Source organism: Alligator mississippiensis, chromosome 10 (assembly GCF_030867095.1).
Source record: "Alligator mississippiensis isolate rAllMis1 chromosome 10, rAllMis1, whole genome shotgun sequence".
NCBI classification, from domain to species: Eukaryota; Metazoa; Chordata; order Crocodylia; family Alligatoridae; genus Alligator; species Alligator mississippiensis.
This window is the reverse complement of record NC_081833.1, coordinates 49642632-49668268: the sequence shown is the minus strand read 5'-3', so window position 1 is coordinate 49668268 and position 25637 is coordinate 49642632. Positions and strand designations below refer to the sequence as shown.

The window sequence follows — 25637 nt, the reverse complement described above, 5'->3', positions numbered from 1 at the left end:
TATTAATAAAGCATTTAAATAAGAGTATTCCAACATCACTGCACAAGAATATTCTGTAAGTATACACGGATATCATAATTATTTTATTGCCCCATCTTTAGTTCTTACAGATATAGTAAATTCAATTGACCATGAAATTAAGTTTCATAGTCAAAATGCCTCCTTTACATTTTTTTTATTGCTGCAATAAAATTTTTAGAGCGTCAAGACAAGGTAATTTATGAAATGTCTAATTTAAAGATGAATTCTAATATTGTTAATAAATATTTACCAGTTTAATAAAGTGCACGTTTTCAGTATAAAATGTGATGTACTGTTTTCATTGTCACTTTTTGGAATTTGGCTTAGAAGTGAAAAAGGCATCTGAAAAGCAGATAGAGCAAAAGGCTCTTTTAGAGACCTATGTGGTGACACTCCATTATGTATTTATTTATTTCTAGATCCTGTAGTGATTGACCATTTATAAGTAGGGCTGAAGAGTGATTTAAGTGAAAGGGAGCGGGGGGATGGGGGGGGGAAGGGGAAGGAACCTCAACCACTTAAACAAACGGCAATTGCTCATCCGCTTTCACACAGTAAAACTCACATGGGATGACCCTGAGGGTAACATTAACAATACCCTGGCACAGCTCCTCACTATCAGACTTCGGGGCCCACTGCATATGACCACTCAGGTTGTGCTATCACAGGTTCTCCCAGCACCAGCAGGGGGTAGGGATTAGAGTAGAAGTCTGTACAAGAAGTATCAGAAGACTACTGACAGGGGAAGGTCTGTGCTTCTGTAAGCCTCCACCTCAGCCCATACAGAAAAGAGTCTGTCATCAATGAAGTTCACAGAAGCACTAATGCAGTGGAGGTGGAAGCCGGTGAGGAAGAGGGCATTCAACCACAGCAGGCTCCTTCCTTCATCTGAAGGGAAGCATCCATTGTCATTACTCATGGCAGAATCAAAACATAGAAAAAATGCAAACTAAAAGCCAAAATCTGCTCATTCAACAATCCAACTGATAGTGCTGATGGGATAATGCCTACATGTACATATGTGACATGTAGCCTAAAATACTGTTTCTCCTGCCTCAAAAGACAGGGTTTGTATTGAATTTACACATATATGAACCCACATACATACAAACATGCAGATGCCTAAACCCTCTATGCACCTAAATGCATATGCAGCCACAGATGTGCAGTTTCTGGCACTTAAACAATTTTACCTTGTGGAGAAACAAAATTGTTCTAGGTGTATACCAGCTAGAAGCAAAAAGGACGGCAGCTTTCTTGTGTTTTAGCCTAGTAATTAGGGTACTAGCCTAAGGAACAGGAGACCTAAATTCTAGATTTCTGACATCCAAAGGTGAGTTGAACTTGAAACGCTTGCTTCCCAGCAAAGTGCTCTAATGCCCAGATCCTTCTCCAAGAGTCCTCATGAAGTTGGCTGACTGCCTTGGATTTAATATTTATTGGACAAAATGAATAGTTTTAGTTCCTCCCTCAATGAGAGGAAAGACCCAACTAGAACCAAGGATTCCCTCCTTCTAGGGCAGCTTTCATTTTCCCTGGCTTCTTCTCTTTTTCCATACTATACATATTCCTTTCTTTTGCTTTCCCAGTGGCATTAAGATCAAGGTAAGAGCTCCACATTCTGAGGAAACGCTGTAGAAAATGCAAACTAAGATTGTATTAAATTATCAATGGGATGGCTATTAGGATTAATGAAGTAACCATTAGGCCTGTGCAAAGCAGCAAATATTTGATTTGGCTTTGGATTCGGCCGATTCGGAGAGACAGTGATTCAATTCAGTGATTCGAATTACTGTCCCAATTCGATTTGGCCAATTCGGATTCAGATACTCGGTTGCCAAATCAAGCCAAATCTCCTCTGAGTCAAACAGGTGGCAGCAGCAGTACTGGAGGCTAGAGTATGGTAGCAGCGAGTGGGGCCCCACCCCTCGCCCACTCTCCCAGCCCCACCATAGTGGCACTTAAAAAAAAAAAAAAAAAAAAAAAGAAGCCCTGCACTCACCAGTTGCAACAGCAGCTATCAGGGCCTCTGGGGGCTTGTGACAGAGCCCCCCCATGCAGCAGGGGGCAGGAAGGATTGCCCCCCCCGTCGTCTGACACCCACGTGGCAGCTGTCACATCACACAGGTGCAGCGCAGCTTGGCAGGGCCCCACGCACTATCCCAGAGCTGGGGCAGCTCCAGCACCTACCCGGAGCCCAGCACCGCTCAACCCAAGCGGCCCCAGCTCCCAGACAGCACGAGGTGACAGGGAGGTTAAGGGAGCCGGCAGGGGATGGGGGTGGGTGGGGGTCCCACCATGTTCCCCTCCCACCTCCTCCAGCCCTACCCCGCTACTTACCGGCACTAAGCCCGGGTCCAGCTCCCTGCAGCAGCAAGTGGGGACTGCCCAAATCTCCAAATCAATTTGGAGGCTTCCAAATCCATTCAGAGGCTTCTGATTCAATTCGGACCTTTTAATGGGTCTCCCGATTCAATTTGGATTTGGAGATTCATCCCGAATCGAGCCAAATCTCCTCTGAATCAAATAGGCTACCAAAGTTTTTTACAACCCTAGAAACCATCTCCCTGGCCTACCCATACCACTCAGACAAGCTCCCCAGAAGGCACAGGGCACAAACTATCACAAGTCCCCATTTCCATACAGAAATACAAGAAACGTTATAATAGGTCAGATCATGGCTCCATCTAGCCCAGTATCCTATATCTAATGGTAGTAGATAGTGGATGCTAAGAAAAAGAGAATTAAAATATGGACTCTCTAAATACTGCTCCTACTTCTCTCCTACTGCAGCTTTCACTATTCTCATATACAAAAAGCAGTGAATATGCACGCTGATCCCCACAGGACAATTAAACCCTGCATTCCCAAGCACAATGACAAAGCTAAAAACAAACTTAAATGACTGCTTTTAAAGATTTACCCTCTGGGATGCACAGAGTAGGGAAATACCTCTTTTATTACTAGTATATTGCATATTTGCTTTTTTCCCCACTTTTTCATCATTCCCAGCATTATGTTTGAAAATCATCCTTCATTACTCTCAAGCTAGAGGCCACATAGGGCATTTATACACATACCTTTTCGTGCTACGACACAGATTAATCGAGTCTGTTCCACATGCAAGCTGATGCGCACTGCGCTGCGTTGCATGCAGTTGTATAAGCGGCAAAATGTGCATTAGCGTGCAGAAAATGGCAGCGGTGCGCTTTTGAACTAAAACACCGTCAATATGTTTTAGTTCAAAAGTACACCGCTGCCATTTTTGCAGCGCTGATGCACATTTCACCATTTATACAAATGCATGCTCCACAGCACAGGGCACTTTAGCGTATGTACAAATGCCCATATACATCTGCTGTTTTGCACCATTCTGAAGGAGCAGCTGCTCCCTGCTGGTTCCCTAGACTGGGGATCCCTGGTCTGGGAAGTGGTAGGGAGCTTTGCCCTGCTACTCCAATCTACCTGAGAGCAAGTGAAAGTGGGCCGCTGTAGGCTGAATGCTTGTACTGCTCCCTTTCCATCTCTCAGAGTGATTTCTAGAGGTGGAAATTTCTGAAAAAATCTCCAATGCTAGAAATGAACACCTGGTTCAAGGCTAGTCATTTATCTGGCACTTGAAATACATACAAGCGGTTCCCTTAAAAATCTATAGCTTACCCTAACCAACACAATACTATCTCCTACTCCTGAACTGGGTGTCACTTTCAGAATAAATTGTATCCTCAAAGTGTTTGACTCATGAACTTCCCCAGCAATTATTGGTACAAAATTTCCTCACTTTCAAAGCCCAGTCCTAAAATGCAAATTGTTACATTCCCAGTATTACTAGGGTACTTACTGCAAGAGATCTGTTTACATGCAGCAAACAACATTTTGTTTATTAATAAGATATCTTATTCTTCTGAATCCACCAATAGCTACCCTTAAATATTTGTCAATTGCCTTAGGGAACTAAATAATGGTATCTCATTATTTGCGGTGTAATATTGAGGTACTTGCCATCACATATAGACAGAAATAACATTAGCTACTATTGGCAAGTGTTAAGGCTGACCTCATAATATTAAATCTTAATGCCATTTTCAGAAGTCAATGAAGATACATTTATTACAAAATATGCCTTCCTTTGTTTTGACCCATGTTTTAAGCACTGAAGGATACAAAGAAGCATGCCTACCATATGTAATCCATTGGTGTGAACTACACCATCTTGTTCCACAAGATTTCGAGATATTGTAATAGAAGGAAGATCCAAGCTCTGTGGAGGAAACTGGGGTGTAAATTCATTTCCTTGTGCAGACAACTGTTCACCTAGTCCCTGAAATGGCAACAAGATGTCTGCCATTCCCAGTGTGGGGTCTGACTCAGGAGGGGGTGTAATTGGTGGAATCTCAAACTCTTCATCACCAAGGCTTGGAGTATGGAATGTCTGCTAACAGAAAAGAAAACAAGGAGAGTAAAGTACACCACTCCAGATAGTTTTGGCCTTGCAATGCAAAATAATTCTCTACATTCTGTATTATTTAGATCTTAAATTAAAATACTGTAAGTAATTTTTTACAAGTTTCATATACCAAAGGGCTTTGTAGATCATTCTGATTAAAGATTTAAGTCTCATTATCATATGGTTTTAATGGAGTATCAGTATTAACAGTTTTTTAATGTGTACTTAATTAGCAACATCTGTCTTTGTTGTTAGTCTGAACATCAGCTACATTGGATTTGGCCGTATAACAAATTGCCACTTTATTGATATGTTAGTGAAACAGCACAAACAGCTTACATTAGTCTCATGCTTCATAAAATACTGACAATTTTGTAGCATATACACAACATTAATTCAATACTACACATTGCTCATCTTTTGTTTCTTTTTTTTTTTAAACTAATAATATCAAATCATATGTATCTGGTTTTGATATCTTTTGTATTCCATCCATGAAATATACTGACTCTTTACATAAGGGTTATTATTTAGAGGACTGATATTTACAGCAGTGATGGTGATTACAGTAGCATCCAATGTTTTCTGAAGCAAGCCAGCTTTGTTTGAACAGTAGGTTTGTTATGAAGTAAACACCTGTTAAGATGCCTTGAGCAGAACACTTACTGCCAGTTATCTTCAGGGTTTGTGCCTGTGTTTGTAAGCGTCTGTCTAAGATAATCTTTATTCAAGTACAGTCTGTATCTGGCTTCAACACTGCTGACTTTAGTTGGAAAACAAATGAACTATGCTTATTCAAATTTCTCATGAGCTAAATGAACTTTCATATATTATTTCAGGTCCGCTGCAACTTAATAATGGAAAGTCAGTGATTGAATTTAGGGCATTTTAAATGTACCCAAATCAGGACTGTCTTGATCAGACAGGGCAGTTGGCAATCTTAAAATAGGCACTCTGTCTTGCTTTGGACATGCAACACTGCTCTGGGATTTGTTTGTATTAGTTCAAAATTCCAGTTGAGGGTGGGGGGAAACTGTTTTATATATTATTTATGTTGTTTGAAAGAGTGACTTAATGCCAGTTAATTTAAAAATGATATGTTCATTGAAAGATCTCATTAACTGCTGTAAACTGTCATCCTTCAAACCGTTAATGATGATATAAATTAATAACTGCTCGAGAGAAAATGGAAACTGAAACACAAGAAAAACCTTTGCTTGCATATAGAACCTGTCAGCTGTCATTATTGGTCTCACACCAGAAATGATGAGGTCCCCGCCTGCTACAGTCTGCATGAGTACAATGAAAGTGAACTGAGACTCTTGTGGTCTCACTTGATACAAAATACTGCAACTTAATTCTAGCTTTGAAAGCTAGTCCTGCATTAGGGAGACATTTGACTTTCATTGCTGTATTACAAAAGGTGTAAATTTTCTTACTGTGGAACCCTGAGTTCACAAACACAAAGGATGGATTGGTGATGAGAAGTGGTTGGCTAATGAACATAACCCTATGGCTGCATTTGCAGTTATTTTGGCACTAATGTGGTCTAGTAACAGATGCAACTGTAATTTGTGACTCATTTGCTACCCCATTACTGCTTAATGAAATCTAACATATCACATTAACAATACGGATAAACACTCATTCTTGATATGTGGCATTTGGCTGTTTTCATTACCACTGTAATTAACACTTGAAATATTATTTCAATAAATATTTAAGGTGCTTTAAAAATGGGTCATGGTAATCATGACACAGAGACTGAAAACATAAAACAAAAATGTAGATTCTGAACCTGAAGGTGGTTCTGGTGATTACATTGTTAGGACATAATTTACAGGACTTAAATGGTCTTCTAGTTCTGCAGTGCCCCTGGCCCAAATCCTCTCATTTAAATACAAAACCAAATAATTAAATATAGGCCAAAATTTAAATACAAATCCAAATAAATACAAAATCACTTAAGTACATAACCAAATAATTAAATATTTCATTCCAACATTAGGTTCACACAATAATGCAAATATTAACACTTGATCATATTTTTTTTTTCCAAGCAAAAGTATTCAGTAAAATCAATATTATTATTCTAGCTCTCAAAGTCTCTTTAAGAGTCATATTTTTAAGGTGGTGGTAATTATAAGCATGTGACTTCCTTCCCCATCCAAAAGAGTAAATCTGGTAGAGATGTATAAATATAACAGTTGTGTAATACTTATTTTTTTTCAAGAAACAGTCTTAATGATATAGTGTATCTCTCACTTGTAGTAAGTTATAGTCATAAGTAAATTGATGAATACTTTAACATTTTTAAAACATGAAAATACATCTCACAGTATAATTGCTCCAATAAGTATAGCTTTAAACACAATGTATAAATGATCCAAGGACGAGGACAAAATATATGTAATCGAAAGAGGAAATAATGTCCTTTAGTGAAGTAGTCTTAATCCATATCACTGGGCTATTCAGATTGTAGAAAGGGACTGAATAGTATGAAATTTGGTATTGCAGAAAGATGCTGTTGTGACCAAGATGGTATAACATTTATGGGTTTATCATATTTTTTAGAAGTTATTAACTTTTCAATATTTCTCTCTTGCATTTTTTTTTAAGTGTGGGTGCATGGTTAAATGCCATCTGTACTGAAATGTTCAAAACATTTGTTCCTTTTGATAAAAATGCAAATCTGGAGAACTGTTGTATCAACATATAACAGCCAATGTCTGACACGGTGAATTATCACAGCTGGAATTAAATTGTCTCTGAACAGCTGCTGGCAGCAGAGCTTTCATCAATGTTTGATTCAAATGTAGGAAAGAAATTCTACAGAATGAAACATCATGTTGTCATTACAGATGGGGTTTGTGTTCATTATCACAAATAACACTGGAGACAGTGCCAAACAATATTCCCTTATCTAAGCAATCTTGTTGGGTAAAAGAGATGGTGGCTGTTATAAAAAACAATTAATAAAATGCTACTTTTAATTCTAACCTTTATATTTATTGTAAACTATTTTTAACTGAAGATTTTTTTTTAACCGTTACAAGAACATTCATGACAATCACCACCTTCAATGTCCAAACGCAAGGCTATTCAGTTTTTTAACCTTTCCTTGAGCTTGGAAAATTATTTATGACATACATCTTATTCACATATTTAGTACTGCTTACTACTCATTCCACTTCTCTCTCCTTGTCTATATTCATACATCCACATTTTATTAGGCAATATATCTGCAATTTTTATACCTCCACCCTTTCGTTTTCCAGGGATGCCCAAAAAGCAGCTCCATCCGTAGCTGATATCAACACCAGAGCACTGATATTCTATAAACTGGCTGTCAGAAGGTGTTATAAAAGCTACTATAGGAGCACAATGGTTGACGCACCCTTTCCCTGCTGCCACCTTTCAAAGAAAGAGGCCGTATGTACCACATCTTTGCCCCAGTCAGCCTGTATCATTCAGCCCCAAGGCTTGATCCTAAACCTGTCCAATCCCTAGTTGAAAATCTATTCCTAATTCCCACAACACAAACACTGCAGATGTATAGATGTAGAAAAAATTCAGTTTTTTCATATATGAGTGAAGAATCCAAATTAAAATGTTTGTATCTATGATCAAAATTAGCCCATTAGCTACTAATGACTAGTACTAGGCTTGCTTTCAGATTGTACACCTACTGTGCCTTTTATTTCTTTCCTTCTGTTTATAATTTTTTTCATACATAAAGCAGATTTGTTTCTATTGACATGCTATGTAAGTAACAGCCTTATGGACAGCTAAATTGACTAGTAATGGAGAGCTGTCAGGTTATTTTCTTTCTCATTAAAGTCTTTATTTTGTGCTCCATAAAACACATACAAATTCAGCACTTCACTCTTCATCCGTTGAAAGTCTGTTAAATTATCAAAGCAAGCAGCAGAATATGACCATAGATAAAAAGAAAAACATCTACCTCATTTGCAGTAAGAAACGCATTATTCGCCTCCGCCATGTTCATGTAGTTGTTATTGTTCCCAAACTAAAAGAAAAATAGATATTGGGATTTTAATCAGTGCCATGATAAGCCTTTATGATTATATGGTCAAAACACGCTTTATCCTATCAACTACCTAGAAAAATACTGCAACCCCCAGCACAGTCACCTCTACCAAGCCCTTTGAAAGGCACTTCACGGGTCCATTTCGAAAACAGGTAATAATTCAACCCCACACTATTTTATTTTTTTCAAAGACTTTCCCACCCACTTACAAGGTCCTGTGGGGAGCCATGACCAAGTGAATTCTTAGTAGTGCGATTCAAATTACAGATGGGCTAAAAAAAAAGAAAGGGCAAGGAAACCTGCCAACTTTTTTCAGTCTACCATTATCATCTCATCTCTTCTTCACCACAAAAAATAAAAAATATTTGCTCGTGTCTCATTCCAGTGAAGTCTCCCACTGCCAGTGAGGCCTGAAATGTCAGGAGATTGGGTTGGAGACCAGGATTATTGCAGAGATGCTGGATCTCTAACAAACAGCAGGAAATTAACCAAAATTGAAGTGGGAGCAACAGACCATCTCACTGGGTGCATCTACTAACCTAATGCACAATAAAGCATCACCGTCTACACATGTGCAGCAATTACTGTGCAGTATATTAGTCTAATGCTCCCTTTTCTACTCCCTGCATGTGTAGACACTGACTGGGAGGAAATTGCTCCCAATCAGCCTAGGCAACAGGGGGCCACAGGGGACAGAGAGAGCTGTCTTGGCTCAGTAAGAGGTACCAGCCAGCCACATGGAGATTGGGACCTATCCTAAGCTCCACGGGGCTGGGTGAGCTGTCCTGGCTACCAGGCACCTGCCTCCCAACCAGGACAGCTCACTTCCCCACTGCCACGCCCTCCCTACTCAGGGCTGCTGCAGGGAAGCAGAGCAGGGCAGGAGCAGCCCTGAACGGGACTGCTACTGTCAGGCTCAATTTGCACCTGATGAGAGCGCATGTGTAGACACACGCTGGGGACCACTTTAATGAATCTGAATTTTCTGCACAGAAAATTCAGATGCATTAATTGCATGTGTATATGTGCCCACTGAGCGGCAACTTTTCTCACACGTGAATAAATCAGAGGATCCTCATAGACATTTCTTTCTCTAAAACCCTCTCCTCCAAACTCTTGATGTTATTTAACTGAGTTACAGAAACATTCAGAGACCAGTATGGAAAAGAAGATACTGCCAGCATTTGGCTAATTAGTAATTTGTGTCCACGGCTCCCTTAAATGGCATTAGTCAGATGTTTGTAGGAAAAACAGGTAGACTAGGAACTATCTTTACACATATTCCCACTGCACAGGGGTGTTTAATAAGCTCTGCTTTTGAAGAATAGATACCTTTGGTATAGTTGTGTTGCCAGATGAAACATTAAGCCACATAAATCATGTTTCTGATTTATTATCAGGCAAGCTGTTATTGTGAAAAGTATAATAAAGGGTAGCAAATAAGGTAGAAGTCCCTGTGCCACACTTATGGCCATATCCATGTTCATTAGTGTTCTTGTAAACTTAAATATTTAATACCTAACACAGCTTTGTGGGCAAGAATTAAAAAAGAGAGATTGTTGAAATCTCTGAACACCACATTAATTTTTCATTCATTGTCATTAAAATCTCCAGCTCACACCACTATCATTAAGGTTGCATCTGCATTTCTCCCTAAACTCCTATTTTCCAAGTTTTATAACTCAAATATAAATCTGTTTGGTGCTATTGCTTATCTCAGAAAATGCTGGGTGCATTTTATTTGGAAATCTTTAAAGGGCATTTTTATTTAAAAAAAAAAAAAAAGAAAAGAAAACAAGGTATTTTTCTACTGTATGCAGCTCTACAATGTATGAGGATGAGGCATCACACATTTTCAGTTACCCCCACATTTTTTTCCTTTTGAAGGCAGCATCGTGCAGGGTTTCCAGAGATAAACAAATCCCTGCTTAGAGGGAAGTTCCATTCCACCCCAACTTTGCCCAGGCTTCCCACTTGCAAGTCCTGGGGAAGAAGAAGTTTCAGGCCATATTTTGCAGCACCAGAGAACAGAAGTGTGATGGAAGAGTAGGTTTTTCAAAGAAGGATTAATTTCCCTGAGAGTCTCAAGAACCTGTACCTCTAAAATCAATGATGGGATTGGAAGACAGGTCAGAGGAAAGAAGATAGGCATTAACACATGGTTCTTGTAACTGAGTGCCTTTGTTTTGCTTTCACCAGACACTGGATCAGGGCCCTCCTTGCATGTGGAAGAAAAAAAAGCAGCAGGAAGAATGAGGGGAAACTGGGGAAAGAGGGATGAAAACATAATATCTTCAATTTGAAGTATTACAAGGTTGGGTTCCTACTCCCCCCAACATATGACATTAGAGCGTGTATGTAAAAACAGAATACAATGAAAAATTTAGTCTATAATATAGTGTAAGCAAAACTTCTGTTTACTTCATACATGTATTATCTCGTAACTGTATGTATATGTATGGCTAGAGGTGATATAGATATAACATTCACCCAGGGGTTTAGTTCTAATGTCAGCTACAACACATTCACAGAATTTTTTTTCCAGGCAAGATTGTGTGTGGATTTTAGCACACAGACTTAGTACTCATGCACAGCAGTCAGATTGACATGATAGATTTTCTCATGTCAGTGAGCCGAGAACTAAGAAGGATTTACATGAAAAACTCTAATGGCTCCAAAGGAGCTGTTCTCCTCTATGATAACAAAAAGTCACTTTTTCAAATAATACCTACATGTAGAAATGTACAATAGACCAGAATGGCTCTAATAGAATATACTGGGTAAATATGTGGGTCCAAATTCAACCCTGCTATCAATTAACATAATGGCCCTGAGGTTGCACCTGCTCTCAGTGGGACTGGATTTGGCTGCATATGCTTAAAAAATTGTATATTGTCTTGCTGTTCATATCAGTCTACACATCAGTCTACAGAAGCTGATTGCCAAAACATTTTTTCTCCATTTTATGTTGTTAAATTAAAACAAAAGGAAAATCACAGATTGAAAATTATTTCTAAGTGTCGTTGAGACTGTAGAAGCAAACAACGAAACATGCACAATCGAAGTGAAGGTTGCAAAAGAATCGTTAATTTGCTGTTATTGTGCTAGAGTATTTCAGCTTCTTTTATACATCACTTCAGGCACTCGTCAGCCCCTGTCGTATTTCAGCTTTTGTCAGTGTGTATCACAACTTTAACATTATTTAAATGTAATTTTTAGTCTATGAATTAGAAATCCATTTAAAACAAACAACTCGTTATCAGTGAATATTTTTAAGATTAAACTTACTTATCATCTAATAGTACCTATAACAAAGGAAAATAAAATGGTTATTATCTTAAGGACCTAAACAATTCAAAAAACAAATTAAGCTTAGAGTGAAATAAGAACTGGGTTAGAAATCCTCTTCTGAACAGTTAGTATGCGAATGTAATTACTGAAGAAACTACAGCTAATCAGCTGTGAATTGTATCCATTAATTAGTATTTGCCCTGGAGAGATGAGAAAAATCAGTAACAATGTTAACACTGCAATGCACTGATGAGTACTGAAACACAGGGCCCTCAGCATTTAGTCAAGCAGGTGGCTCCAATGGTCCAAGTAATTTAAAAAGCTCTCACCTGAAGTGCAGAACTGGAATTACAAAGCACTTCTTGCATATCTTTATATCTATATAAGGCTATAATTAATGGCTTTTAATTTAGAAACACTTTGTGATCAGCTGGGAACAGTTATAAATCATTCTAAATAGAACAAGGTGTTCTATTCTATTTTAGTAAAATATTTAATTTGAGAAAAATGTTTTGTGTGACATGATTCTTTCGGAAGTCAACACTTTTCTCAATTCATTTCTGGAGACCATTTACCTAACTACTAACAAATATCAGGGAAGAGTGGCACATGCATGCACATACCCATACCCACACTTGAGAACCAGTGTACTAATTACGAGCGAAAGCCTGCCACTGGATTTACAGTATGGACCCCTAACGACTTCATCTGCTGGTCTAGAGGTGCATCTAACACAACTATGTAGCTCCTATAACTTGCTGTTCATGCTGGTCTACATGGTGCATTTTACAAATTACTTAGTAATAGTAGCAAGGTTGTAACAGTCATGTCAAATATGCAAGAAACAGGATGTTTAGTAATAATTTTTACTGAACTAACTATATTGTTTTAAGATATGTCAGACAAGCCTTGGGGCACAAAACACTCTTCCTCAAGTCAGAAGTAATGATCAGCAATACTTTATACCGTACTGTTCCTTTCACAGGAAGATCTCAAAGCAACCTACAGCTACTAATGAAAACACATATCTTAGTTCCCTGCAGCAGTATACAATGTTACCTCAATGATACATGACGTGAAATACTCTATTTTACTAGACTTGCCTCACCTGATAAAAGTCAATGGGAATTTTCCTACCTCAACTGAGTCAGGATTTCACCCTGAAATTTAGCTTTTAGGGACAATGACTAAAATCTGTTTGTCTGTCAGCATCTGTTCTGGAGAATAAGAAGTCTCTTAGAGTCCCCACTATTACCGTAATCCAAAACAGCCGAGTCATTTCTACTGGGTATTTCAATACAGGCAGTCCTCGGACTTGCGACAACTGGTTCCTGAAAACCACGTCTTAAGTCGAAACATTATAACTCAGAACCAATTTTCCCATAGAAGCAATGTTCTAAATGGCGGATTGGTTTCTTTACAACGCTGGATACAGCTACGTCCAGCTGATAAGTCTGTTGTGGTGGAAGGGGAGGGAGAAGAGGCCCTTGCGGTCAGGGAGAAAGTGGGGCCAGGGCTAGGGCAAGCACTGCCCAACGGAGGAAGGGCGGGCATGGGATAAATCCACTCCGGGGAGTGCAGAGAGGGACGGGGGCAACTCCCACTCTTGTGCGGTGGCTATCCAGGAGCTGCTTATCTGGTGGCTCATCCGGCAGCTCCCGCTGCTGCTCCTGCCACTTTTCCAGGAGGGCACAAGGGATGTGTGCCCCGGACCTGTACCGGGCAGGGAGGGCGGGGCTGGGGCTACACTGAGCTGCGCTTTGGGCTGGTGGCAGCAGTGGTGCTTGGAGTGGGGGCTATGGTGGTCTATGGCAAATTTTCAAGTGGCTGCAGCCCCCTGAGTGCAGCCCATCCCACCCCAATCTGGGGGCATATGCCCCCTCCCCCATGCCCTCAAGCTGCTTGCCCCACCAGGGTGGGGCCAGAACAGGACAGAGCTGGCACGGGCTTATCAGGGGGGGAGCGGGGGGGGGGGCACAGGGAGAAGGGGCAGCTGCTGGGCACCACTTGCCTGGAGTCAGCATAGTGGCTCCGTCCCATACCCACCCAGCCCCGGCTGGGCAAGTGGCAGGAGGACATAGCTCCCACTCCCAGCACTGCTGCCACCCACCTGCAGCCCAGCCCAGTGCGGCCCCGGCCCCATCCACCCCGCCTTGTGGAGATCCAGGGGCACACGTCCTGCCCATGCCTTCCCAGAGAAGTGGGACGAGCAGTGGTGGGAGCTGCTGGATAAGCTGCCAGACAAGCAGCTCCCAGATGACCGGTGCACAGCAGCGGGAGCTGCACCACCTTCCCCCTCTCCCCCCACGGCCCCCAGATGAGCTGCAGCTACATCCTGCACCTGCCCTGCCCTGCCGTGCTTGCCCCTGCCCCTATCCCAGCTCCACTCCCTCCCTCACTGCGGAGGGCCTTGATCTGCGCCCCTTCACTCCTTCTTTTCCCCTCCCCGTCCACCACAATAGACTTACCAGTTGAACACAGCTGTATTCATCATCATAAAGTCAAAACCCACGTTAGAATATCGAAACAGAGTGTCAATTTATAAACATTGTAAGTGCCGTTCGTCATAACTCGAAATGTCATAAGTCGAGGACTGCCTGTAGTGTGCCACCAAACATCTAACTTCAACCTTCTCAGGTTCAAGGCACCTCTGGACAGACTTGAAGCACCCCTTGGAAAATGCTAGCTAAATTTTCACTCTTCTTTTGCCAAGAGAAAAATTAAAGAGCAGTTTTCCTATTGCAAAGAACTCAGAAAGTCCACAACTATGGATTTCTGTTTGAAATCTCTGGGTTTATCTTATGAAACATGTTTGTAAACCTAACAGTGTTGGTGTGGCACCCGATGGCACCCTTGAAAAAATCTCAAGACAACCTGGGTGAGAAACACTGAACTTGCCTACATTTAAGATAATCTTTCCATGTAAAGTTAAGTTTCTTCTGACCTGCCACACATCCTAATGGTTTAAATGAGATCAATCCAATGATCAGGCTTTAAATAAATGTGCAGCTCCACCTCCTTTTTAAACATTTATCCTTTCTTTTCCAATATTCTCAAGCTCAGCTCACAAGTTATGAGCCAACACCCACAGATATAATGGCACTTGTTTAAAATTAGTAATTTAAAAACAAGAATAATAGCACTTATTTGGTTCCCTTCTTGTTTGTTTGTTTTGGGGGGTTTGGTTTTTTTTGTTTTTTACTTTTCTGGCATGCTTACCTTTTGGGTATTGCAAGCATAAAACTAGAAACTTTATTTTTCAAATGAAAGCTGAGACTCATGAATTCACATGAATCCAGTTGCAAGGACATCACAATCCAATTGTATGTTAACAGTACTTCCAGAAACACCTCGCAGATGACTGGTTGTATTTGGGCTATTGTACAGGTTGTGACTGTATGAGCAAAAGCCACTTCAAGAAAGACTTAAGCTGTCACCTATAAACAATTTCATATACTATGTCTAAAAACAGGACAGTACTTGCATAGTTGTATCACTATATCTCAAATCTGAATGCATAAAATATATGATAAAGAATAATTCACTTAAAAATAATAGTGGGGTTGTTAGATGATTAACTACAGATGAGATGAGAAAGAAGCTTAGATATATAGGGTAAAATCTTGGCCTCATTAAAGATAATGGGAGTTTTGCCACTGACTTTAATGAGGGAAGGATTTTACTCCAAATAATAGATAATTGTTATGAAATGCAACCTATTCCATCTTTTGAAATACCAAGCTAGAGTACAAATCTTATTTGGAAAATACGTGGGTTCCATTATCATGAAATGAGCAGACTGAGAGATGCAAGAGTAATCTGAATTTAGAAAAATGGGTAAAATTTCAAGAGTTCTCAACGATATAGCAGTATGCATTCCTTTTTAACACTGCAGCTTCTATGATATACACAAAATCATAGTAATTTTACCTTCAACAATAAAAACATTATTCACAACATTTATAGTCCTTATAGCTCCTGTTATTAACTAGACTAATAAAGTGATCACTAGAAACAAAAAACAAAAGGAAGAGCTACTGTTCCAACAAAGAACAAAAACAAATCTTAGTGATGATAATAAGCATCATGGAAGTATCATAAAGGGAAAACCACACGAAGTTTGTCAAGACAACGAGTAGAGCATTGATATCATATTAACAGAATATACCATGAGTTGGAACAAGACGCATCTCTCCTGCTTGGAAAGTAAAACCTGTAATTCTGTACTTAAAGTTCTGTAAATTTGAGGAAGATGTGCCTTAAGTCTGTAATATAACAAACTTTCTGTGTCCATGGAATTCTAATTTAAGTATGAAACCAGAACTAGTACCTTCATAATTATTATAATGTAATAGTAATTTACAGCTTTTGCTAAAACAATGCAATAGAAATGAACAATAAAATTATATATAATAAAACGGGTCTATAGTTTACAATTTATAATTTTTGCTAAAATGAAAGTAAATTAAGTAAAATGAAACAGCTGACAATAAAATAAAACATGGGGATTATATTTGATTTTGGCCCTTAGTCTTTGTACATGTAAAGCAAATATACTTAGGGAGTACAGGGCAGGATCCAAGTCATAATTTTTAAAAATAAAGATTGAAAATAAATCTGTAAGGCTAAATATTTAATGGTTTCTTGGAGTGGCCTCTTTAGGTCAAATCCTCATTGGGTTAATGAGTAAGTGACAAGACTGTGCCTTACTATCAATGAATGACTTGTGCAAATGATGACCATTTTGTAGGTGCAGGTATTCTTCTGCATTTACAATTTAATTAAACACCTAAGTTGCATTATCTTATACCTCATTATCTTTATTATAAGTATTCCTTACTTATTTCTTTTGAAAAAAATAACTCGGCCGATTGCATTTGCTGGCCCTCTGAATCTCAGGAACGTTGTCACAAACCATATTTTGAACATCTGACCATTAATTAAATTGTTTTGTGTCAACAGACATAGGTATCTCCTACAGAAAAATATCTGCTTGCACAAATGTATATTACTATGGCAAAACTCTTAGGTCTATCTTCATTTTTGGCAAATTAATTCCTGAGAGGTTATACTATCCTTATGAGTAAAAAGAAAGATAATGATCCCAAAAGATGTAATTATAGACCAGAACTAAATTACTTTGCAGGTCTAAATACTGTATCTTAATAATTCCACCCGAGAACATCTTCACTGCATTTGGGCAGATTTGATTTTGCTGCCTGACCAATAATTACAGCTCTGGCAAATACAATGTCTGATAAGGACATCAATTAAGAATGAGCATTGTGTTATTTAAAAAAAAAAAATCATCATGTTCACAGCCTGTCTGATTGAATGAAATGCCAAATTAAATTAATGGAGATTGCTAAGTCTAGCTAGCTGGTGGGGAGCCATGCAGAAAGTGGGACAGCATAGACAATAAATTGTCTGTAATTAAAAGATGAGAAGCTGGACTAATGCTACTTCAGCCTGATTACGTCAAACAACACAGGATACTGTAAAATTATTCTGGCAACAAAACGGGGGAATGGGAACAGGTTTTGATCAACTAGCATTATCTATGAACACGTGTCCTAATCAAAGGTATTAAACTCTACAGAAAACAATGAACTAAATATTATTTGTTCCTATTTTAAGGGGCAATTAACTGTCTCAGTTAATTTAACAGTAACACAAACTAATATAGCACCACTTGCCCTCCATCCATCTAACTTTCTAAGTAAAGCCTTCATTTTAGGCATGGCAGCATCCTAACTGCCATGGATCACGTATTGTAGCAGCACTGTACACTGAAAAAGTAAGTACTCACTCCAGTTAAATACTTAAATAATTAAATACTACAGTTAAATACTGAAAATAATTGCATTTTATTTTAGCAGAATAATTCAGCTATTAGTATCACGGTATAAGGCTAAATTAACTCCACCTACGTTAGCACAGTTACTTGGAATTTACAATGTTATAGAAAATTAAGTCCAATTCCTGTCCAGATTCCTATCCATTTTTTAAAAAATCCTGAATATCAAACAAAGTCAATCCATGTCAGAGTGAATCTTAAATGGTGTCCTAGATTTTGCAGCTATTCAAGATCCCTGAAATCGCTGTACATCTGAAAAAATATAACAGTGTGTAAATTACAGTAATACGTTGGGTTATGAGTGTAACAAGTAGACCAGCCATAGTAATTCAACAGGGAGTTTCAGGATGGAAGACTTATTGGTTTTATTTCAGATGAAGGATTTGATCGTACTTTCTCAATTTTTAAAACCTATACAGCACAGTTTACCTTCAGAGATCAGAGATCCAATAAGGTACCATGCAACAGAGTGTTAGTTTTAACTCTGTGAGACCTGTTATAAGTAAAAAAATAAGCAAGTACCATGTTTCACAGTATATAAGTTTTGAAGCCCAATTTTTAACTCTTAGAATTCAACCTCGACTTATACAGTGTATCAAGGCCTGCAGGCCTTGCCATCATTATGGAGACCCTGCTTGGCTGGCCACTGAGCTCGGCACTCAGTTGGCGAAGTCCTATCCCCTGCAATCACATTTGTGAAGATGCCACTCAGCCAGGTGCTGAGCCTGGTCTCATCCCCTGCGATCGGCACTGCTCAGCTGGTGGGGCCTCATCCCCTGCGAGCGCATGATGGAGATGGCACTTGGCTGAGTGCCAAGCATCAAGCCCAGTCCCATCCCCTGCGAGCGGCACTGGGCTCGGTGCTTGGCTGATGTGACCCATGCAGCGCTGATCTCCAGGGACGGGGTCAGGCTCAGTGCCTGGCCGAGAAGTGTCTCCATAGTGTGCTCACTGGGGATGGGCTCTGTCAGCCAAGCGCCACTTGCAGGGGACAGGGCCGGGCTTAGCATTTGGCTGGCGCAGCCCAGGCAGCACCACTTGCAGAGGATAGGGCCGGGTTCAGAACTTGACTGGCATGGCCCCAAACCCTGAGAGAGGTGCTTCCTGGCCCACCCAGCTGAACACCAAGCCCAGCCTTGGCCCCGGCAAGTAGTACTGTGACACATGTCGACCCCCTGGGGGCCTGGCCCACAGTGAGGGCACACAGGTGCTAGTATAGGTCGCCCCCATATTTCTGAGCCAAAAAGTTAGATTGACTTATACATTGCATCTACATAATTCCTAAGTCAATCTAACTTTTTGGATCAGAAAAATGGAGTTGTCTGCTACACTGCAACAACCTGTCCCGTATGAAATATAGTAGGTTACTTTCCTATTTGCATCTGCTCACCAAGTTCCAATGGGAGTCTTCAAAGAACCTTGTGAAAGTTTACAGTTCGTACCAAGTGCTGGTCTTTCAGTTTTTGTCCAAGAGAAGTTCATTCCATGCCTCAAATTCAAAGTTTCCCACATGTGGGTTTTTCTCAGGTACATCTTCAACTTAACTCCTCAACTGGTCCAAAATCAGAAGCCACTTAAAGTTTTGATATTGAATTCAATAGGACACGTGTTTCACCTCAGATTATGTAACCTGCAGCTACAATTATGTCAGTGATCTGCACCAAGCTGATGAGACACCTCCTGCCCTCCCAGCAGCAGTGATGGGCACAACCCCACACTGCCACCCCCACCCCCCCCCCAGTCCTGCCAGGTGGGCCAGGGGTGCTTCATCAGGGTGGCACAGGGCTCCCAGCAGCAAGGAGCTTCCCTGCCCTGCCCTGCCCTGCCCTGGTTTTCTTGACCATGCTGGGTCCTACCAACTGGGCCACATTCTTCTCTGTTAAAATGAAAAATCTGTGTTTTTCTTGCTCAAAAGGGAAAATCCATGTTTTTTTCCATTTTCCCTTAGGAAACAGAAAACCTGGATCCCTGGTGATCTGCAACCAATTCAACAATAAATAAATCATGTTATCTTCTTCTCAATTCCAGCCAAACTCTTTAATATGAAATCTTTCTTCAGTGAATTTCATGTCCAAAAGCAAGGACTGAATTATATTTTGCCAAATATGATACCATTATAGTTTGGGAAACAGTAATGAGAAGAATGTTTAATGGTCTTAAATAATAGCTACTTTCACATCCTGTAAGAAGTGCATAGTCTATAAAACTCACTATATTCAATGCGTAACTTCATGAAAATACACATATTACTGTTCTATTTGGTTCACATTGGGAGTAGCACTCTATAGGGCAGGATTTTTTTTAATGTTATTTGGATGCCTTAAATACCTTAATGGTATTTAGACACCTATGCGCTATTATGGTTCCAAATTTATTAAACATTATTTCTTGAATGTCATAAAATACATTTGATTTATTATAAAGGCGACCTAAAAATTCTCTTAGATAGATATGCCAAGTGTTCACAGAACTTTTATTTGCTATCTAGTATGTCTGTACTCAGTCACTAATGCACCATTCTTTTGCACTAGTTTTCCCTGATGACTTCAAGAATGATAAAATTGTAAAATGGTATAACAGATGATCAGGTAGCGTGCACATGCTTGTCAGAAGGTCTACATCGGTATACAAACACATCATTTTCTAGCTTATGTTTTCTCCTTTGGGGGGGCTAATACAAATATTATACTTAGCTAATCTAAGGTCTCTACGTTTCATGTAAAAATGAGCTGAACAAGATCTACAGAAGTTACCTTCAAAGAATTCTTCTGTACAAGAACTATCATCACACCCTGTTGTTGCCTGAGGCTTAAAACACTTTCAAGAGACCAAATGCTGATACACACACACACACACACACACAAAATCAGACAGAGCAGAAGCCACTATTGCTATTACAATTCATTTTTAAACATATATGAAAATTTGAGAAACATGGGTTCTCTTATGATTTTAATACTTTATTCATGTTAACCTATTTTCATTTTCAGAGATTTTGCAATGATGGGTTATGAAGCTATTTTAATGATGGCTCTCATGAACACATACCCGTCTCTTTCAATCAGCATGATGATGTAAACATATACATCAAGAATGAAAGTATATACAAGTAGAGCTAATTTGAAGAAAGCCTTTACTCATGGCAAAATATCTTCTTTACTTACATTCTTCTGTGATTTTAGGCTTGCCTGGATGCCATAAGGAAAAGAGTTTACCACATGGGTAACCTTATAGCTTTAATGTGTTCTCTGCATTTTATCTATAAAGTTTGTTTACCTAACTAGAAGGAAATAGCTCACAAGAGACAAGATCCTGTTTCTGATGAAGTTGAGGAGCAGAAGGCAGCTAAATTACATTCTTCTCTGTACCCACTCTAAAGAGCTTAAGAAAGGATAGGACCCAATTGTTCCTTTTGCACAGAAACATTTACTTCCCCAACCTCTGAGGTTAGTCTTGGTCAAGGTTTTTCAGCCCCACAGAATATGGATGCTTTGTAAATTTTGCAGAATACTACTACTGCAAGCAAGAAATCCAAATGCATCTCTCCAGATCTAACTCTCAGATTGCCTGTTCCTTCATTTTGTTCTGTGGGGAGTTCTCCGTGTCTAGGAAGACCAATGCAAATCAGTGTGAAGTCAATGGTAATCTTTCAATGGATTTTAATGGGAGCTGGATCTATTCTAAAGGCTGTAAAGCTTTACTGTATTTACCTACTCCCCTTGCGGCTGTGCCATGCAGGAGATCTGCGTTGCCTCCAGATTTTCCATCTAATATGTGCTAGATCCTGAAAAAATTCTGAAACTTCTATTTCCTCTTGCCCTTGATACAATAAGCTCAGTTACCCTAGTCCCCCCCTCCCATATAGGCCAGGGAAAACATACATTTTTGCCAGAATGGTAGATTTTTAATTGCACTGACTTGGACTCATAAATCAGTGTTTAAAAATGAAATAAAAATATAGAATCAACTTTATCATATGAACATTTGGGGTCTGACTTTCATCCTGAAGGCTTTCATTTCAGATAATCAAGGTGTTAATCAAATCTACCTCTCATATTTATTTTATATAAGCAGTCTAAGCATTGAATGAAAGTATTTCTTAACATAATATCAGCATTTTATTCTAGAAACCCAAGAAATAGTTTTATACCACTACATTTAAGATAACCGTAACAATTTCTCACATGAATTTAAAGTGATATGATTATACTGCAATTGGTCTATAAGTAGCTTTTCTTAGAATCTTATATCAAATTTCACTCACTTCAGCAAAAACTGTAAATTCCATTCTGGACTGCAATTCAACTCTACTACACAGTAGCAAATTATATCAAGTTTTAAATGTAAAATTGATAGAGAGAGGGTGAAGCAGATGTAGACATTTTATAATAATCATAATGGAAGATTAGTCAAGATACTTCTCAAGCTAAATATAGTACATGAGTGCAATATTAAATATCTCAGTTCTTAGTCACAATCACTATAATTTTTTTTCCTTTATCTTTTCTCTAAAATGGAACATTTTCCGTTACAGCAAGAATTGGTCAGTATCAAATGCAAAAATAGTATGTTCTATTTAACTTTTTGTATTGCATATCAATTTTATTTCTGTATAAAAACCTGCAGCTAGTAACAATACTACTGCCATGTGACTGTCAGCACTAGAACCCTCATCCGTCAGGAGCATGCTTGACAGAGAGAGCCGCAGATTAAGACCATCAACCAGACTTTGATGCAGAATTGCCCCAAGCAAAACTGGTTTGCGGGGTCAGAAAACCTTTTCATCAAACTCACCAACACTCTTACAATCTTCTTTCCTGGAATTTGGGGAAATCGTTTCTCCCTTATGATTATTCACTGTTTATGTATAGGGATCTACTTAATTCCCAGTGGGAGCCAGTGGTCCTTGCTGCCAGGAGGGGAAGGCACCAGTTGGTGCGATGGCACGAAGGGTGGCAAAGATGGCAGCTGTCCCTCCTTCCCCCACTGGGTCTTCTCCACCAATCAGGGCTGAGGGGTACGGCCACCATGAAATGCCTGCAAAAATTGGCTCTGCATCCCACAAGCAAGCCACAAAAAACCCTTTGTCTTGCTGCAATTTAAGTTGGTCCCTATTTATGAATACACTTTCCACATATTCGATTATGATTCCCCTGCTTCAAGGAACTCATAATTTAAGGACAGACCTACAGACAGACAGCATATAAAGTGCCATGTCTTTCCTAGTTCACTATAGTTAGCAGGGGACAAAATAAGTCTTTAAGTAATTTTAAAGGTACAAGAAGTTAAAGAAGCAGCTGTTCAAGTTGCTGATCAATGCGTAAGCAAGACTGGGAACTTTGCCAGAGTGAAAAGACTCTGAAATATTACAATTTAAATGGTAATTCATTTGTCTTATTTGCTACTACTCTTTTTAACATAGAGAAAGAAGGACAGCTTTAGTAAACAATGACCAAAGTATATAGCTAAGAGTATTTAATCCTTATGGATAGGATATTTTCTTATCGCAATTCATAAAAGCAACATTATTCTTATTAGGATTTTTGGTCCAAGGTTCAGATAAGAAAATGGGTATTCCCAAACACAGAACCTCCCCACTTAGCCAAACCTCTACATGAGGCTTGGGCCTATTCTTAGTTTTTTGGGGTTTTTTTTCTTAAAAAAGGAAACACACATAAACAGGCCTCACCTCACTAATTCCTCTTCCTTTTTGCTTCTTTATTTTGTACTAGCCTTACGCCTGTGGCTTGCCTTCAGCCATTCACAGTGATGTGTACACTACTATGATGGCAACCCTTGAATATTTCCATATTCCCAGAAATTTTTCAGGTAACATTAAAAATACTGGAAATGTATAAAAGGAAAATTAAAGGAACTAACAAGTAAGCCTTTTAATAGACCCCACCAGCCACAAAGGAAACTTTATAGTGAACTTTTGGTTCCTTTCTCAATAAAATCTGAGTCTACAGTTAATATTGTACATATAGTTCCTAGTCCCTCTTTGAAAAGGAGATATAATTATACAATTAAATGAAGAAAATGGTGAACTATACCATCTTATTTTTATAAATATAATTGCCCAAAGATAATGAGTAAAGGGAGTTTCTCTACCTGAAATACTATCATCCTAATAGCAATAAGGAGGCTTAGAACAGATAAATGAATGCTGGTAGGCCTCGCAATGACAGGCCTGTGCATTTATGCATTTATTTCTACTTTCCACTGTTTGTGGGTGTAACAGGAAGCCTAAGGTTCCTGTCACTTTAAGGGTTAAAGGGCAGCCAGGAAAGCCTCCAGATGGGAAGGCTACTCATTTTAAACTGCCAGAGAGCAGGTCCCCAGGGATTTACCTGATATTAATATCTACAAGCTTTCATATCATTGGGGACCTACAATAAGCTAGAGCCCTGCATGGGGGACAAGATACTATGGCAACAATGACCAGCACCAGTAAGCTACCCTGGTGTTAAACCAATAGGTTAAATCAGGAAGCACCTGCAGCCAACCCAGGGAGTCTCCTGACTGGAAAAGGACAGGACCTGGGAGGCATATAAACCCAAGTCTACCTGCCCTGGCTCAAGTCTGGCCCTGGAGACTAAAGGGAAAGATCCATGCTGTGAGACAGCTGTTGCCAGATGACTAATTGAGACATCACCAAGAGAGAACAACAAGCGAGGAACTGAGGGCTGGTAGGGAACAGAAACACTGACTGAATGGAGATTTTTAGTAGCCAGCTCCTGGGCTTAGATATAAGTTGCAATCAATGTGCTTATGTTGTGTTTGAGTTTGAACTGGCAATTTGGGTCGGAACTACCTGGGTGAGAGTAGGTTCCAGCAGTGTCTGATCACGCGTGTTTCTTCTGAGCTTTGCCAGGGGCTAGGAGCTCATGGCCCAGAAGCAGCTTGGGTTAACCAGGCTGGTAGCCGAGAGCAAGGCTGAAACCTAACCCAAGCAAAGCCAGAAAGGTTCAGCAGGCCCAGTACTCTGAGTAGGGCAGACAGCATCCAACACAGGGTGGAGACAGGTCCAAGGGCAGGATGAGAACCAGGGCCAGGAACCTGAAGCCTGAGAGGGGCAAGAACCAGGGCCAGGGGCCCAAAGCCCAGGAAAGGGACAGACTAATAAGCACTTAGGCCTGAATCATGAGAGAGGAGATTTGGGGATCAATCCCTACTGATATGAAAGATAGGCAACACCTGCAAGGTATGGGCATGGCTGTAGAGGAAGTCAGAGGCCATGAATAGCCCATAAGGCAACAGGTCCCTGAAGGGACCTACATGATATGGGAGGTGATTAGACTGAGATCAGCAGTGTCCTGGAGGGATCTGCTGGCAGGAAGATAAACCAAGGCTTATTCTAAGACCCTTTGGCTGCCTCCCTTTCCAAACCTGTTTGGTCACCAGGGGGTCAACAGCCACCCCTGGGGAGTGGTCTTACTACAGTGAAGCTATTGGCTGAGTTGCAATTCAAGTAGTAATTATGATAGTACACAGAACCACCTTATTTTAAAATTTCAAACACTGATTTCATCTCTAATATTCCAAATTACTGGACACTAAAATCAAGGCAAAACTACAAGTACATTGTGTGATTTCTCTCCCCACACACAATTTTCAGTTGTTCTCTGCCCCCTATTATTCATGTGTGGCAATGGTGGTCTGTGAAATAAGTCCTTCCAATCATCGCAGTTTCCTTCTACTAGCAAGTGCTATTTTGATACTGGTTTAATCCAAGGATCAATGTATATCAGTCCTGGACTTTGAACCAATAAAGTTCCACTCCTAGAAATACAGAAATGTTCAAGTGTATGTCAGGACAAGAGTAAAAGTGGAGAGAACTCCTGGGAAGAAAAAGGTAACTCTCTTGTACTTATCCCAGGAAAGTGGAGGGTTGCTGCTGGTGCACATGGCAGCAAGCAGCATTTCCGGAGTGAGTACTCACTCCAGACTGGCCTTGGACGAGCCGCATT

At 39.8% G+C, this 25637-nt stretch overlaps 1 protein-coding gene across 6 annotated transcripts in view; it reads right to left on the bottom strand.

Annotated features, from left to right (window-relative positions):
- TOX3 (TOX high mobility group box family member 3) overlaps nucleotides 1-25637 on the bottom strand; it is a 103839-nt gene that overhangs the window by 23206 nt on the left and 54996 nt on the right. For 3 of the 6 annotated variants that reach the window (XM_019497523.2, XM_019497525.2, XM_019497526.1), the window contains exons 2-3: nucleotides 8433-8498; nucleotides 4202-4453 (exon numbers count right to left, since the gene is read on the bottom strand). In XM_019497523.2, coding sequence (XP_019353068.1) covers nucleotides 4202-4453; nucleotides 8433-8498 — 318 coding nt within the window. Of the gene's footprint in view, nucleotides 1-4201; nucleotides 4457-8432; nucleotides 8499-25637 lie in introns of all 6 variants that reach the window. The other 3 variants (XM_019497522.2, XM_006275498.3, XM_019497524.1) reach the window with 1 other exon arrangement.